This window comes from Cibotium barometz, chromosome 15 (genome assembly GCF_041138505.1).
Source record: "Cibotium barometz isolate CiBa-2024 chromosome 15, ASM4113850v1, whole genome shotgun sequence".
Classification (NCBI taxonomy): domain Eukaryota; kingdom Viridiplantae; phylum Streptophyta; class Polypodiopsida; order Cyatheales; family Cibotiaceae; genus Cibotium; species Cibotium barometz.
In genome coordinates this window covers 43,021,437-43,037,668 of record NC_141060.1, presented here as the reverse complement: position 1 = coordinate 43,037,668, position 16,232 = coordinate 43,021,437, and the positions used below count along the sequence as shown (strand labels likewise).

Genomic DNA, 16,232 nt, shown 5'->3' with positions numbered 1-16,232 from the left:
TTAAGAAAAAAATATGAAATACACGAACCAAAATTGACAATTTCACTTTAATTCGACCTAGTGAAGCTTGATGCTCATGTTTTAGAGTGGATTCCACTCCTAATCACAATTACTGAGCTAATTCTTGGATCAAACCAATGAAATATTAGCCTCTTTAGCTCCAATTTTGTGCAAATCACCAAAAAATCAGGGTTTGTCCTACCAATAGATGAACATAGATTACCCTCATGCAAATAAACTTCAAAAAATAAAAATCACACACACAAATAAATACATCTAATGCTCCAAAATTGTATTTTTTTCAAAGTGTGACCTCCTAATTAACATCAGTTGATATTGGGTAATTTCAATAGCTTGGAATGGACAAAAAAATGGAGCTAAGCTCTAGGCTAATCCTCGGCAAAGTAGGGCGCCAAATATGTTCAAGTCAAGAGCTTACCTTAGCCTTGTCGAAGCATGTGTGTCCTTGACTCTTACCTTCAAGCCATAAATGTAACTTCACATTGTGGGTGTGCTAGCTTGTCCACCATCACATCCTCACTCCGTTGTTAGACTTGAATGCTCCTTGCCAAATGGGTGAAGGGAGAGTTCTCAATGCCTAGATGGGGGTAAGAGGAGATGGTCCTTCGCGACGATGGTTCTCTCTCACAAAGGTGAGGGAAGAAGAAGACGCTATTGAAAGAAGAAAACCTACAATTAAACCTACCTAGCATGCATCCATCAAGCAAGCAAGCAAGATTCAAAGCATATAAATAAGCAAGGAGAGGAAAGAAGGAGAGCTCACAAGTAAACTATTGTAAGGGAATGATTGGGTATTATGTATTGTCAAAAATGACATATATACAAGTGACTAATTTTCACACTAGGCCAGCCAAACTTAAAAATGGTCCGTCCTCTATTACTAGTCTTAAGCAAGTATGTACACTAAGTTCCTAGACTTTGACTATTTGACATTAAGCTCGTGATAAGGCTGCTTTATATGCTCCAACACTGGCTTATAAAAGCTAAGTGTCCATTCTCATGCGGGTAAGATGGCAAAGCGCCTTACAATAGGTCGGATAGGTAAAACGTGAGAAGTTCACGATAAACATGTTACAAGTCATGTAAACATTTGAGAGAGAGTGTGTGTGCACGAGAGAGAGGGGGAGAAGATCATGTACGTGTGTATGTGTGTGTGTGTGTGAGAGAGAGAGAGAGAGAGAGAGAGAGAGAGAGAGAGAGAGAGATGGGGGCAGGCCTAGGAATGCGTGAGTGAGAGAGAGAGAGAAAGAGAGAGAGATGGGGGCAGGCCTAGGAATGAGTGAGTGAGAGAGAGAGAGAGAGAGAGAGGGAGAGATGGCTATAGAGAGGGAACCGGTTCTTTTCTAGAACCTTGGTTGGCGCAGGTCCAATACGAGTAAAGCTACAAAGCGTTTGCCCTTTTTTTAATCCAAGCAGAAAGAGTGTTGCACAAGGTTTTTGCCGGGGCTCGAGAAATGCCCGGGACCAAAAAAGCTCTCAGGCCAAAACATGTGTGTCCGGCCCTTTATGGGGTAGCAAGCGACTTAGGCCGCAGAGTGCTCGACTTGCGTAGAAAGTTTTCTGTTGGCGTTGGAGCTTCCTGTGTCTACGATCTTCGAGTGCTCGACATAAGCCCGCCAGGATGAGCAGTATCGGAACTGGGGTAATCTTCTGCACCGTGTTTTCTCTCTCTCACTGTGTGTGTGCGCGCGCGCGCGCGCGTGAGAGAGAGCGCTTTACTATCGTTGGTTAGTCTACGGTTTTTCAGATCTTCCATCTGCTGCTTCTCTGCGATGGACATTTAGGGTTTCTAGTTCTCCTTACAGACTAGCCCTCTCCTTTTGTTTTTTCATGATGTAACGTCAAGTTAAAGTGGTCGTCTGAGCAGGTGTCTTTTCACGAGCATCGTGGTGGAGAAATTGATTGTTTATGTTTCATTTTTATGTAATGGCTGTTCATAAGTAGTTTTTGATTTCGTGAAGTTGAATCATTTCCAAGATGACTTTTGTTGCGCAAGCTTCGATAACAACAGCTTGGTATAGAAGTAACTAGCTACGTATTGGTCTCTATTTGAGGTTCATAATTAAAACTACAATTTTATTTAATCCATGTCGTATGTTTGGTGAAATATCGCCACAGAGTCAACTATGACTCCACAAATTCGCTCCATGGCTATGCATCTAGGAGTGGCAAGCATGACAGGGTAACACACAAGCAACAAACTAAATTGTAGATTGCATGCCCAAGGGAATGGGGCAATTTCTCCTTAACAAATCTTTGATGCAGCTGTACAGGCTGGTTAAAGACTGATATTGACACTTGTTCATGTTTTTTTGCCCAGATTATGCAAAGCTAAGTCATGGTTTGGGTTGAGAGTTGATCAGCAACAAAATGGGTGTTTGGAAAACAATCAATTGACAATAAGGCTTAGTCCCTCGAGGCAAGATTTTATATCCTTGTCTCGGTGTGGCTAGATATGACCTGAAAATAGAGTGGAGTTTGCTCAAAGGGCCCTTTCAAAGAAGTTGGGCTGGTGGGGATTGGTTGAAGTTGTGTTAGGCATTGTACATTGTATTTTGTCTTGTCAAGAAAGAGGCAAGGTGGGTCAAAATAAGCAAGGCATGGTATGTATCAAGTAGCGAAAGCCATTGATTGGAGTAATAGAGGGTTTCAAACTAGAAAAAGGTCGTGTGGCTTCTTTAAGGAGATAGTGGCCGGCTCATTACATTGGAAATCCCTCTTAGGGAATTCTAAAAAGATGCCAAAGAAGGTGCAACCAATATGGTGGTTGAATAATGATCGTTTCTACTTGAGTAAAGGGTAGTACTCTTCAATGACCAATATTGCACCATAGCTTTGTAAGGGCAAAGTGAAAAGACCTTCTTGTGTGTTGGGATTCATTTGTGGTTGATGGTATAGAATGTTGAGAAAGAGCTTTACCATTCAGAGGCAAAGCTAGAAGGTAAGCTTGTCACAAAATCCACTGATATGTCTTGAAAGGGACCCTTGGGAATGGGCATGGGTTGTAAAAGTCATGCCTTCTTCTTGTGAGACACATATATTTTTTGACAAGCAGGACAATGCTTTACATTTTCTAAGACATTGGGGCTCGTATGTGGCCAAAAGAAATGTTGCTCTAGCTACTCCAAAGTCAAATTTGTCCCTCGATGACCATCGATAATGGTATCATGCATATCATGGAGGAGTTTTGCTCGAAAAGTTTTCAACACACAAAGGTGGTATTTGTAAAGCAATCAACCATCTTGTACGAAGAATTGACGTGGTCGTGTGGCTTCCGGTGCTTGTGTCCAGGTTCTTGCAGTTAACATACTTGTGCTTCATGTGCTCTAGTCTAGGACCTTCTAACTAGATAAGTGGTGTGGACAGTCAAAACTGCCCCTTTTTGCTAAGCGCGTCACCCACGGGGTTGTGTTCAGGATTGGCTTTGCTTGGAAGGTACTCGATCATCCCACCAAATTGCTGAAAGATTTGGCTCCAACAGTGTTGGTGTTCACTCCATTGTATACTAAGTATTGTTTGAAGCTATCTAAGCGTCCAATGATCAGTGTGAATAACGAAGCTGTGTCCATAAAAGAAGTCTTTCTAGTGTTTCATTCCTCTTAGCAAGGTTAATCTTACGGCTCATGTAAGAAAGTGGGTGTTTGGACCATTGCAAAACAGCTCTAATAGCGGTGTTACCTATGTCGGTGATGACTGCAAACAGGGTGCCTTTGGTAAAGCCTTCTTGAGGGTCAGGAAAGCTTGCAATTTAGCGGGTGTCATTTGGATGTGTTGCCTTTGGGCCTTGACTCCCTTCAGCGGGTCCTCAAGGACTGTCGAGAGGTTAGAAAAATGGTATGTGGGTCTATATGTCTGATAGATGCACACAAATGAGCGGACGTTATACGCAGTAGGGACCTTTGCAAGGTCCAATGCATAGTCGTCAACAACAGGTCCCAATGGAGTGAAAATGGAAACTCTCGAAAATTTAGTAAACGAAAAAAATAAAAAATGAAACAAATTTAAATGCCATGTCCTGATCTGTCCCATAGGTCGGATTCGGCCTCCCGTGGACGTTAATATAACTTTCTTTCTTTCTTTCTCTCTCTCTCTCTCTCTCTCTCTCTCATTATCTTTTTGGATACGTGGTTGAATCTGTCATAGCACGCCCAACTAGGCTTACAAGAGGCCCAGTTGCCAATTGACTAGCCTGTAGGGACAAACTGGTCCAAAACTACCCTGGGACCATGGTTGCATGAAAATGAAACGGAAACAGAAATGGAAAGGACCGATGTCTATGTGCTGGGAATGGCATAAAACCAAGAAACACATGATCTCAACATTGTCTAATAATTGATTCCCTGTTCTGTATAAAAGAGGTGCATGTAACATCTGAAAATTGTTCATTTATTGAAGGAAACAACTGAACTTGAAAACTTGGGAATGTGCAAATACTGAAGAAATTCATAATTCAGTGTTCTTAATGATGCTTGTGATATTAACAGCATACGAATGGTATTGTGGCTTAGAGTCTTGCGATCGTTAGTGTAGCATGTTGGGTATTTTGGAGTCTCGTGTGTGTGTATCCATGTGTGTAGCCTCATTCATGTATATGTGTGTGTAGCCTTATTCATGTATATATGTGTGTGAACACACTATTATGATTGGATATGTAGGTGTATGACGTGTGAACACACTCTTATAATTGGATATGTAGGTGTATGATGTGTCATATGCTTATATGTGTGTGATTTATGTGAGTCAAAAGATAAGGTTTGCAACCTAAAACGTTTTTTTTTAATGTGTGTGGGATTGGCTGTTTTTGCTTACGGGAGTCTTAGGGCTATGCTAGAGGGAGAAAGTGACAATTTTGTCTGAAGGGGGGGTCAATTCATGAAGGGATGGCAAAACAGGTTAGAGAAGAGGCCAGGTTGCCAATTGACTAGCCTGTAGGGACAAATTGGTCCAAAACTACCCTGGGACCATGGTTGCATGAAAATGAAACGGAAACGGAAATGGAAAGGACTGATGTCTATGTAATGGGAATGGCGTAAAGCCAAGAAATACATGGTCGCAATATTGTCTAATAATTGATTCCCTGTTCTGTATAAAAGAGGTGCATGTAACATCTGAAAATTTCTCATTTATTGAAGGAAACAACTGAACTTGAACACTTGGGAATATGCAAATACTGAAGAAATTCATAATTCAGTGTTCTTAATGATGCTTGTGATATTAACAGCATACAAATGGTATTGTGGCTTAGAGTCTTGCGATCATTAGTGTAGCGTGTTGGGTATTTTGGACTCGTGTGTGTGTATCCATGTGCGTAGCCTCATTCATGTATATGTGTGTGTAGCCTTATTCATGTATATGTGTGTGTGAACACTTGCTTAGTTGTGAACACACTCTTATGATTGGATATGTAGGTGTGTGACATGTGAACACACTCTTATAATTGGATATGTAGGTGTATGACATGTGTCATATGCGTATATGTGTGTGTGATTTATGTGAGTCAAAAGATAAGGTTTGCAACCTATAAAAGCATGCACTTGGTGTACTTCATAAAAATATCAAGCACAGTAGTATTGAGTCATGCAATCATCTCTCTCTACCTTTGGCTCTCTCTCTCTCTCTCTCTCTCTCTCTCTCTCTCTCTCTCACACCAGAGAGCATTGCCTATAGCCCGAGATTGACGGGCGGAACCTATGTACCAAGCTGGGACTAAAGGAGGATGAGCCGCTCCCATTCACTAGAGTATGGAGGACAACCCCAAAGGACTCCACCAAAGGCAAGGCCTTAGTGCTACAGTTTCCGGACGAGGAGAGTAAGATGAGCTTTATGAGAAGACGTGCTATCTTGAGGAGCTTGCCAGGGGACCCCATCTACTTCGATGATGACCTCACACGGATGCAGCTGGAGCACATAAGATTATGCATGCCGAAGATCAAGGCGGCACGCAAAGAAGGGAAGAAGGCACATTATAGGGATGGTCACATCTACATTGATGGGAAGAGGGTCGAATAGCGCCATCTGGCTATGAGACACGGAGGAAACAACATGAAGACAAAGAGATACACATAGCAGTCTGGAACTGTAATGGAGCCCTATGGACACATCTAGGGAGACTTGAGGAGGTGATGGAGGGCCGGGATATCATCTTGATGACAGAGACACATGAGAGCCCGGAGAGGGGCTTACCACGGGTAGAGGGTTATCAGTGGGAGTCAGCTCACCGACAGGGGATGAGACAGGCCACCTCCCGAGGTTCAAGAGGTATCGCAATGCTTTTCAGACATGGGTTACATGAGCATGTTCGAGTCATAGCACGAGACTCGGAGGCGAGATACATGTGGATTAGCTTACACCTCTTGGAGACCAGATGGATTTATATTGCCCTTTTCTACTTTCCTCCAAAGGGGTCGCGGTTTGCCACCAGCGAGGAGCCAGGTGGAGGAGAGGCTAGTGAGTCTCCATACTCTGTCTTATCTGAGGAGATCTTACACTATTTGACACTGGGAGAAGTCTTCTTGATGGGGGACTTCAATGCACGGACTCAGTGCAGACAGTGCGAGATCTATGACTTTGAGGATCCCTTGAGACTAGAGCCGCTAGCTACAGAGGATACAGGGACCACTCGGATCTCCGCTGACGGAGGAGCTTACAGCACTAGATATGGGCAACATTTGCTGGAGCTTGGGGCCCGATACCATCTTGTTATTTATAACGGGATGACTCAGTGGCCAGATTCAGGTGGGTTGACTTGCTTTCCAGTGGGAGGTGGCAGCAGTACAGTGGACTATGTGATGGGATCCCTTGAGGCAGCAGATATGGTGTCTCACTTTACCATACCACCATGCCCCATTGGGGCGGATCATACATATCTATCCCTCACTTTTAGGAGCTTACTGGAGATCCACCCACCCATCATACAGCCACCACGCACTATTTTCCACTTCACTTAGGACCTAGCCGATGTGTATGACTATCATGTTCATGATCAGCTATTTGTCTTAGACCCATCGGCACCCATGCCTATGCTCACCTCCCAGCTCTCACATGTACTGCACTCCGCAGCCGCGAGGAGTTTCCCATACCACATATAGACAGGACAGCCACCTACATCTGGGAGCATGCCCCAGAACCGATGGTATGATGATGAGTGCAGAAACCTTTACCGCAGTCTCCGAGTGCAGAGGGCTCGCGGGGAGATCACCTAGAGACAGGCAGGCAGGAGGATGCATACTCACCCGCCGTAAGCGGCGAGCTTATGAGGAGGCTTAGTACCGAGACACATCACATGCTCATGAGCAGAGATGCTGCTGCTGCTTGGAGGAGACTCAGAGAGCCCTGTCCTCCCACACCTATTACCGATCCTCAAACCTGGCAGACATATGGAGAGAGACTCTATGATGTGCCTGCACAGCCCCCTATACCACAGCCCACAGAGCCATGCCCCACAGTCTCCACCTTCTTCACCCTACCTATGGTTAGGAGGGCCATATGCCGACTCCAACATGGACGGGCGACCGACCATACAGGATTACAGGGAGAGCATCTCATCTATGCTATTGATACATTGGCACCATTTCTTGCTCATCTCTTCAACAGAGCTCTGTCAGAGGGGTTTCGGGCTGAGTGGACGATGCACACTATTGTGCCGATCCATAAAGTGGGAGATGTACTAGACCCCGGGAACTACAGGACCATCATGATTGGCCATATATTGGCCAAACTATACAGGGCAGTTTTGGAGGCAAAGCTAAGCACTCATGCAGAGGATGGGGGATTGAGAGCAGCAGGCCAGGCAGACTTCCGACGAGCCTTCTCGACCATCGACCACATTTTTACATTGAGGTGCCTGGTTGATCAGGCCAAGGCACGAAGGCAAGGGCTCTATTGTTGCTTTGTGGATTTCCGCAAGGCATTTGACACTGTGCCCAAAGAGCGCCTCTTTCGGCGACTACAGACACTAGGCGTACCCTCAGACATGATGTGGGGCATATACATGCTATATGAGCAGGTCTTTGGGAGAGTCCGATGCCCAGGAGGCTTGTTCGACACAGTTGCTAGCACCATTGGTGTGAAGTAGGGGTGCCCGCTCTCCCCCACGCTCTTTGGGCTCTATATTGATGAGGTGGTCGACTACATCACACAGGGAGGAGGCTCTAGGGTTGAGCTATCAGGTATTGACTGTCCATGTTATGCTTTATGCTGATGACATTGTCTGGGTATCCGACATGCAGGTTGGGCTTCAAAGACACCTTGTGGCTCTTGATGACTTCTGCGCACAGCAGGGTCTCACAGTGAACCTTGGGAAAACCAAGGTTATGATCTTCCACACCTCACCCGCAATTAGGAGCCACACTACTCTCACATTAGCAAGAGGGCGGGTCGAGGTGGTGAGCTCTTATGTTTACCTTGGCATCACATTTACTAGCTCAGCTGGACGCTTCTCCATGGCTCAGGCAATCCGAGACAGAGTGACCCGGGGGTATGCAGCTCTTGCTGGCCTTGAGCATCAGTGTCATTAGGCACATTTTCAAGAACCCCGCACGAAGGGGTGGCTCTTTGATACATTAGTGACACCAGCCTTGATGTATGCAGCAGCGGTTTGGTCACCAGGGCTTGCAGCCTCCACATGGGTACAGCTGGAGAGACCACAGATCTTGATGCTCTTGAGGATGATACGTAGCAAACCATCCGTCCCGCACGACATTGCTCGAGTTGAGTTTGCTGCACCACCTATGGCAGTGGAGGCATTGTTCCAGACGATCTCCTTTATATACAGGATGAGGGAGATGCCCATGGAGAGATTATCCCGCCGAGCTTTTGAGGCATCCAGACAGCTGGCCGAGGCTGGACACATTGGATCTTGGTATGCACAGATGCTACAGTGGTTCTCACATCATGGGATAGACATTGAGCGGTTGCCACCTTTTCAGTATGATCAGTCTGCTCGCCTCTCTCTCAATGAGAGGAACAGAGTGATGAGACAGGACATATGGCAGCGCTACATACAAGAGACATGGACAGCACCAGAGACCCCACTACCACCGAAGATGCTGTATTACAGAGACCACTTTATGAGCATCTCAGGGGATGGGTTTATACAGCGACCGTGGTATATGGATGTATACATGCCACACAGCTCTCGCGTTGCTATTGGACAGCTACGAGTCTCATCACATCAGCTAGAGATAGAGGCTGTGAGAGCGGCATGGGTTCCTTGAGCCGAGCGGATATGCAGATTGTGCCGCGAGGAGGTGGAGACTGAGGATCACTTTGTATGTAGATGTAGAGCCCACCAAGGGGTCAGAGATAGATATGCAGGATTGTTTGAGGAGCACTCTTCACTACATCAGTAGATGGAGGCCTTGGACTAGCGATAGCTTGGCAGACTACTACTAGAGCTTCATAGTTCTCGAGAGAGACTCCTCCAGACACCCGCTCCCACTAGGGGTGGGAGACAGTCCCAGCTCACAGATTTCTTCCAGAGAGCTATGCCAGTGCCAGCTGATGTACCACGTGGGGTGACCGCACAGAGAGCAGAGGAATTGAGAGCCAGGAGGAGACCTAGACAGACTGGACACAGAGCACCCCGACTCCGTCATTGAGAGATAGCAGCCTCAGCATCGGCGATGTATGATATCTTATATCCCTCTTATGGCACTAGACATACATCTGCATAGCATGCTTGTACTACCCCTTCAACATATAGAGATGCATCTTGCCTTAGCACTCCATCCACATCCCCACCCCCCTTTATATTGTTTGTATTTGGGCTCCACCGATCCATGATGATTCACAGTTGTATCCAGACACATGCACACTTTTTCTTTTCTTTCTTTTTCTTTTCTTCTGATGACAGGAAGAACACAGTTGTATTATTTTTTTTGTCTCATAGGCCGATTTTGGCCTCTCGTAGACGTTAATATCTCTCTCTCTCTCTCTCTCTCTCTCTCTCTCTCTCTCTCTCTCCTTCTCTCTATACAGTCGTTTCTTTCTTTCTTTTCTACTCCACAATGGAGTTCCACCTGCCATAGCTTTCTGCGCCTAACCCTAGGTAGCTGACCTGTGTAACCCTAGCATAGGCCTGCTGTCAAATACAGCCTTGTTTAGAAGGCTTGGCTGTTAACTGCTTAAGCTGTATTAACGTTTAAGAATTACAGTAGAATGGTTAAACCTCCAATTACTTCATGGAGCTACTATAAGAAGGAAACAAGGCAATGTTGCAGTGTATCTTACACTTCAAGTTTTTTGTACTGACACTATTATGAAAGGACATGCAGACTTTTGTCTTTGATTGCTTCTCATTTGACTCGATTATGCATACACGATGTTTGTTCTCTCAATGTTCGAGTATTTGGAGACTCTTGTAATTTACAATAAGAAGAAAAGAGACTTTTTGAAACTGCTCTAACATGATTTCTGGTTGATTCACAGTATGATCTATCGGTGACAACCTTTTCACCGGATGGGCGCGTCTTTCAAATTGAGTATGCAACAAAGGCTGTTGACAATAGCGGGTATAAGGATTTCTACGGGTGTTCTTCAACCTCTCTGTTCATGTGTGCGTGGCGTGTTGGGGGGTTGAACAAATGGCTATGTTGGACTTATTCTAATCTCACAAACACTCTCAAATCTCTTTGTTTACATTCTGGCAGAACATCTGTAGGCATAAAGTGCAAGGATGGAGTTGTTTTGGTAACTTTTGACTTTGACTGATTATTTCATTGCGTATGCAAGATAAGGCCACAATACGTCTTGACCTTGTGACTCTGATATATTTCAAGAGATTAAATGCATCCTTAGGGACACATTGATTTTTGTGTCTGAGGGTGTGTTAGGGTGTCGAGAAGTTGATTGCTTCGAAAATGTTGCTGGAGGGATCTAATCGCAGAATACATTCTGTTCATCGGCATGCTGGAATGGTGAGTTGCTCTCCTTCTATGTGTGTGAGTTCTTTGATGCAGTTATACACCTATCTCTGTACAGATGGTTTTGTTGACGTTAATATGTGCATGAGAAAGTGCATAGTTGGTTAGTGGGTGTATTCGATGTTTGACTTTTTCCTTGTTATTGGTTGCTACGTGAGTATTCTAGACTCCAAATAGATCAAGTGATTCACAACTCGTGAAAGCAGCCATCGTTCCTCCAGAGCTGGGTTCACATTAGGGCTTTTTAATTTCAACTATGTCCTAGCGAAGGTTGCCCTTGTGCTCCTCCTCATGCCACTCTTTCTTATTGATGACGAGTTAACAAGTGTCTCCGACTCCACTCAAATTGTGATTTGTTGTATTTTGATTTATCTAGTATCTTCTGCATCAAGGTTTTGAAATTTTGAGTCTGATTATAAAGATCAAAGAACTAATATAAGCCTTAAGCATAGTGTTCTGAGGCTTAACTTGTCACATGCGGAAGCTCTGGGAGTCTTCTTTCAGCCCTAAACACCATCCTAGAACATGCTTGATACAAAACACATACAGAAGTTAGAGAAATGAGAGAGAGATCAGGAGGACGGGGGCCGAGTTTTGAGCTGACCAGATCAGTCCGTCAGGGGTGTCCCCTCGCCCCTTTTCTTTTTCTCTTCTTTGCGGAGGCTATGAGCATGTATTTGACGGCAGAGGAGGTTGGTTTGAGGGGGCTTCAGCTCCCAGTCCGGGGGGAGGACCTGCTTGATGCTGAGTTTGCAGACGACACGGGCTTATTTTTGCATGGCCAAGAGGCCAATCTTCTTCGGGCAGAGCAGTCGCTCCAGGTTTTTAGTGTAGCTTCGGGAGCATTGATCAATTGGCGCAAGACAGTGGCCTTTTGGATCAGTAGTGCTCCCACTCCGGCATGGAGCCCGGACCCCGGTTTTAGATGGATTCCTCCAGGCACAGCAGTGCGGTACTTGGGATGCCAGATTGGCCTAGATTTGTCACCTGAGCAGCAGATTGCCCCGCTTCTTCTGAGCATTCGGAAGAAGCTTTTGTATTGGAGTACTGCTCGACTATCCTTGGCTGGGAGGGTGGTGGTGGCAAATCAGGTGCTGTTAGCGACCATGTGGTACATTACGTCTTGCTGGATTTTCTCGAGCTCTTGCATCAGCCAGGTACAGAGGCTGATCAGGAACTTTCTGTGGTCTGGGCAGGACAGTCAGCCAGCTCGGGCAAAGGTTGCATGGGCAGTTATTACACTTCCGTTGGCTCAGGGAGGTTTGGGCATTATAGATCCAGTCGATCAGAGTAGAGCCTTATTGGGGAAGCTTATTGTTCGGGGGTTGCTTCCAGGCGCTGAGCCTTGGAAAGAGCTCCTCTTGCAGCGGCTGCAGGCTCGGGCGTCCCCAGCAGGGGGTACTTGGGCACCAGAGATTCGCTGGATCTTCATAGAGATGAGGAGGACAGGCCTCAGTAGAGGATGGGAGGACAGATTTGCTTTGAGTATCCTGAGAGCTTGGGAGCTGTTGAGACCGGGGCTCTCTCAGCGACCTCCTTCTTGTGTTGAGGAGCGGGCCAGACAGCCGCTCATCTGGAGCCCAGCGGTTCGCACGGAGCAGGGTCATATGCTGGGTTCTCGGCCTCGTCTAGCCTGGGGACCTTTAGCGGCAGGCCCAGCTCGTAGTTTTGGAGACTGGCAGGCCTTCTGCAGTCTCCCAGAGGAGATCCAGGTGGAGAGGCTGAGTCACTTCAGAGGGGGATTGATTATGAGGGATGATATTCAGGAGGCACTCAGAGAGGAGTGGTTCACGCCTCTCGAGCCAGTGGCCCCACGGTGGATGGGAGCCTTTACACAGTTGGAGATCCTGATTGCAGTCAGAGCTTGCACTGAGGATGGCAATTGCCTCTACTATGAGATTCAGGATGAGGGCAGACTCCAGAGAGTGGAGATGGAGTCGCCTTTGGTTGCAGAGTGCATCTTTCAGAGGATTCGGGTAGTGGCCGCCGCTTCTCAGAAGTGGCATATCGACCCCGACCCTGCAGATGTGCTCCCGGATTGGCGCATATGGGCATACGTAGCGCGCCCCTTGGCCCGGCTACAGTGGGACCCTGGGGAGGACGAGTGGCATGATCCTTATGCATCCCTTGAGGCCACAGAGATTACCTTTTTCCAGTATATTGTTCGGCTGGGGCGGCATATTTTGACGGCGAGGAGGATAGTCTCTCCAGCGGCAGCGGGGCATTGGCGGCTGCAGGGACTCTCACAGGAGTTCGTGGAGGATTTTTGGGCTCGGCTCTGGGCTAGTCGACAGGCCCGCAGGATCTCGACTTTTCAGTGGGGCTGGTCGCCCACAGGGGCTCCGCAGTTGGCACGTGGCTTGTTTACAGCGGTCTTCCGGCGGCCTGCGTCCGATGCGGCCACCCTATGGAGACACAGAGACATTGCCTTTGGGATTGCCCTCAGGCGCAGCAGATTTGGCTGCGGATGCTGCGTATTCTGGCTCCCCTCTCTCCAGAGGGTATGTTTACGTGGGGTGCCGCTGCGTGGTCGACCTCGTCAGGGCCTGCGATGGGCTATGAGATGGAGCAGGGCAGTCAGGCCATCAGATTTATTAGGGGCCAGTCTCGCCTGGTTCCGGCACCGGATTTCTCGTCCGCTAGCTGGACACAGGAGAGGGATTTACGATGGGAGCTCCTCAGCAGCCTCACCATCTGGTTCACCTGGAGGGCCCGGTGCTTCTCGGCCTTTGAGGGGAGATTGGAGCCACCAGCAGAGACTGTACGGGGGATTTGGCAGGAGTTGATCCACACCCTGCGAGGACAGTACGACCGCATCCGGGGTGACTCGGATGAGGCGATCTTGCGGCGCCAGGCCTTTCACACCACTTGGCGCTGTGGCCCCTTCTACACCTTACACACGGGCTCCCCCCGTTGGCACTACAGGCCACCTGTTTGGCTCTTCCCCCCCCCCTATTGTATGATTTAGCCTCTCAGTCCTTTGTGCTGATGCTTGTATTTTGCAGCACCTAGGGAGAGTCTCCCGGGCTGCCATGATGTATTCACTGCTCTTCTTCTCTTATGAGTAGGAGAGATTTTTTGTAGCCCTACGGGCGTTTTTTATATAACTAATGAAAGGATCTTTTCTTGGAAAAAAAAAAGAAATGAGAGAGAGATAGCAGTATATTCATAATGTACAAAAAGGTGTACAAGTCTTGAAGCCATAGGCTGCCTCTTCAGAAGGTGTACTTCACCTAATCTAATCCTACATCTAGAACTCAGCCCATGGAAGGATTGAATACCCAAAACGATGAGCACGTGTGCCTTAAAATAGGCCTTGGCAATTACTAGTGGACAGGCCGGCTGCTGTCGGTCCTGGACAGAACTCAATATTTCTGTTGCAGCCGATAGGTGGCTTTTCGCTTCATGTGCTGGCCGACAGCCTCTCTTGTCCACCACCAGTCCTTCCCTGCCCATACCAGCAACCTATGCTCTAGGTCTGGCTCTAATCTGATTCTTTATCTTGCTGCCCTTCAGGGATTAGCCCTGGGTTTAGCTTGCACGTCTTGCACATGATATCCCCCTCTGCTAAACTTGATGACGGGATTCCAACTTCTGTCCTTGGATGACTATTATCATCCCATTGTCTATTCACTGAGTCCCAACCTGTCATCCTTCCCTTCGTGGCAACCTTTTCACTGAAAACCTTGCCCGGTCTCCAAATCCACAACTCTGATGAAGATCTATGCATCTATTCCATCTTGTCCCTTTCCCTTCATGCCCTGTCCCTGAACACTTTTTCTTGTCTTCTTTTTCTGAGTATTCGGTATGGCACTCTCATTCCTCTCCTTGGAGGATCATCCTCTCTTGGAACCGTTGCTTGAAAGCCTTTCCTTGTGTGCCCCAAGTGGCACCCGACTCACAAGACTGCCACTCACCTTGGGTCTTGTGGAGCACCACCAACCAACCTCATGGGAACTTCTTCCATGTCTTGTGTTCCTTTCCTTGGATTGTGCACCTTCATCTGGGACTGAATCAGTGTTTAGCCTTGTTGAGCTTGATGCTGAAACAATGTTGCTTGGTTCCCACACCACCAAAAGATCAAGACATGGGTAGCAACAACACCTCAGAATCAGCCTAAAGCTCTGATACCAATGTCACATGCGGAAGCTTTGGGAGTCTTCTTTTAGCCCTAAACACCATCCTGGAACATGCTTGATGCAAAACGCATACAGAAGATATATATATATATATATATATATATAGAGAGAGAGAGAGAGAGAGAGAGAGAGAGCCGAGTATTCAGTATATTTATAATGTACAAAAAGGTGCACAAGTCTTGCAGCCATAGGTTGCCTCTTCAAAAGGTGTACTTCACCCTATCTAATCCTTCATCTAGGACTCAGCCCATAGAAGGATTGAATACCCAAAACGATGACCATTTGTGCCTTAAATAGGCCTTGGCAATTACTAGTGGACTGGCTGACTGCTGTCGGCCAGGTCCTGGACAGGGGTCTTTTCCCTTCATGCACTGGCCGACAGCCTCTCTTGTCCACCACCAGTCCTTCCCTGCCCATCCAACAACCTATGCTCCAGATCTGGTTCTAATCTGATTCTTTATCTTGCTGCCCTTCAGGGATTAGCCTGCACATGTCTTGCACATGACATAACTCTTTCCTTAGTTTATAGTTTTCCGAACAATTAACCAAGAAGGTCCAATGAACAATTGTTCACCTGCAAAATTAGGCAGCACTGTCCTCGCTTTGCTATCTGCAGACCAATGAAAATATGAAGCATCAATGCACTGTTGTGACAATGAAATTCAGACAGTAGTCTGGGCATGCCCTTCCTACACTTACTCTCTATATCTTCATGGTCCTCCCACTGACAATGAAATTCAGAGAGTCGTCTGGGCATCCCCATTGCACACTCATACTCACTGTATCTTCATAGTCCTCGCTCTCAAGCTAGCAACCTACTGAAGACTGACATGCTAAACACAATGCCATTCACCCCCTTCTTTGTCTTTTGTTAAGTCACAATTTGCACGTTTTCAGCCCCAACCTAAGCAATTCCTTTTAAATTTGCACATTAAAGAGATGTAGCAATGGGCTGTGGCCCTGCCGTGGACATGACTGCCGAGGAATGTGCAAGCCCTGTGGTTGGACACCTGGCCCCTTGTGAGCTCTTGTCCAGGGATATGTTAGCCAATGTGCCACCACAGGAATGTCAAGGTCATGGTGCACGTCCCGCATAGGTCATCATGCTTGCCTTGCACCCCAATGTAACCCTCTTGAATGATGCATTGAT

The 16,232-nt window shown here is 46.9% G+C and overlaps 1 protein-coding gene across 2 annotated transcripts in view; it reads left to right on the top strand.

Moving 5' to 3' along the window:
- Nucleotides 1–1,504: 1,504 nt before the first annotated feature.
- The window catches only part of LOC147631331 (proteasome subunit alpha type-3), a 37,832-nt gene continuing 23,104 nt past the window's right edge, over nt 1,505–16,232 (top strand). Inside the window, exons 1-4 of one of the 2 annotated variants that reach the window (XM_086809721.1) lie at nt 1,505–1,663; nt 10,450–10,532; nt 10,671–10,710; nt 10,854–10,937. In XM_086809721.1, the coding sequence (XP_086665847.1) occupies nt 1,643–1,663; nt 10,450–10,532; nt 10,671–10,710; nt 10,854–10,937 (228 nt within the window). In that variant the 5' untranslated portion in view covers nt 1,505–1,642. The remainder of the gene's footprint in view (nt 1,664–10,449; nt 10,533–10,670; nt 10,711–10,853; nt 10,938–16,232) is intronic. The other variant, XM_086809722.1, reaches the window with a different exon arrangement.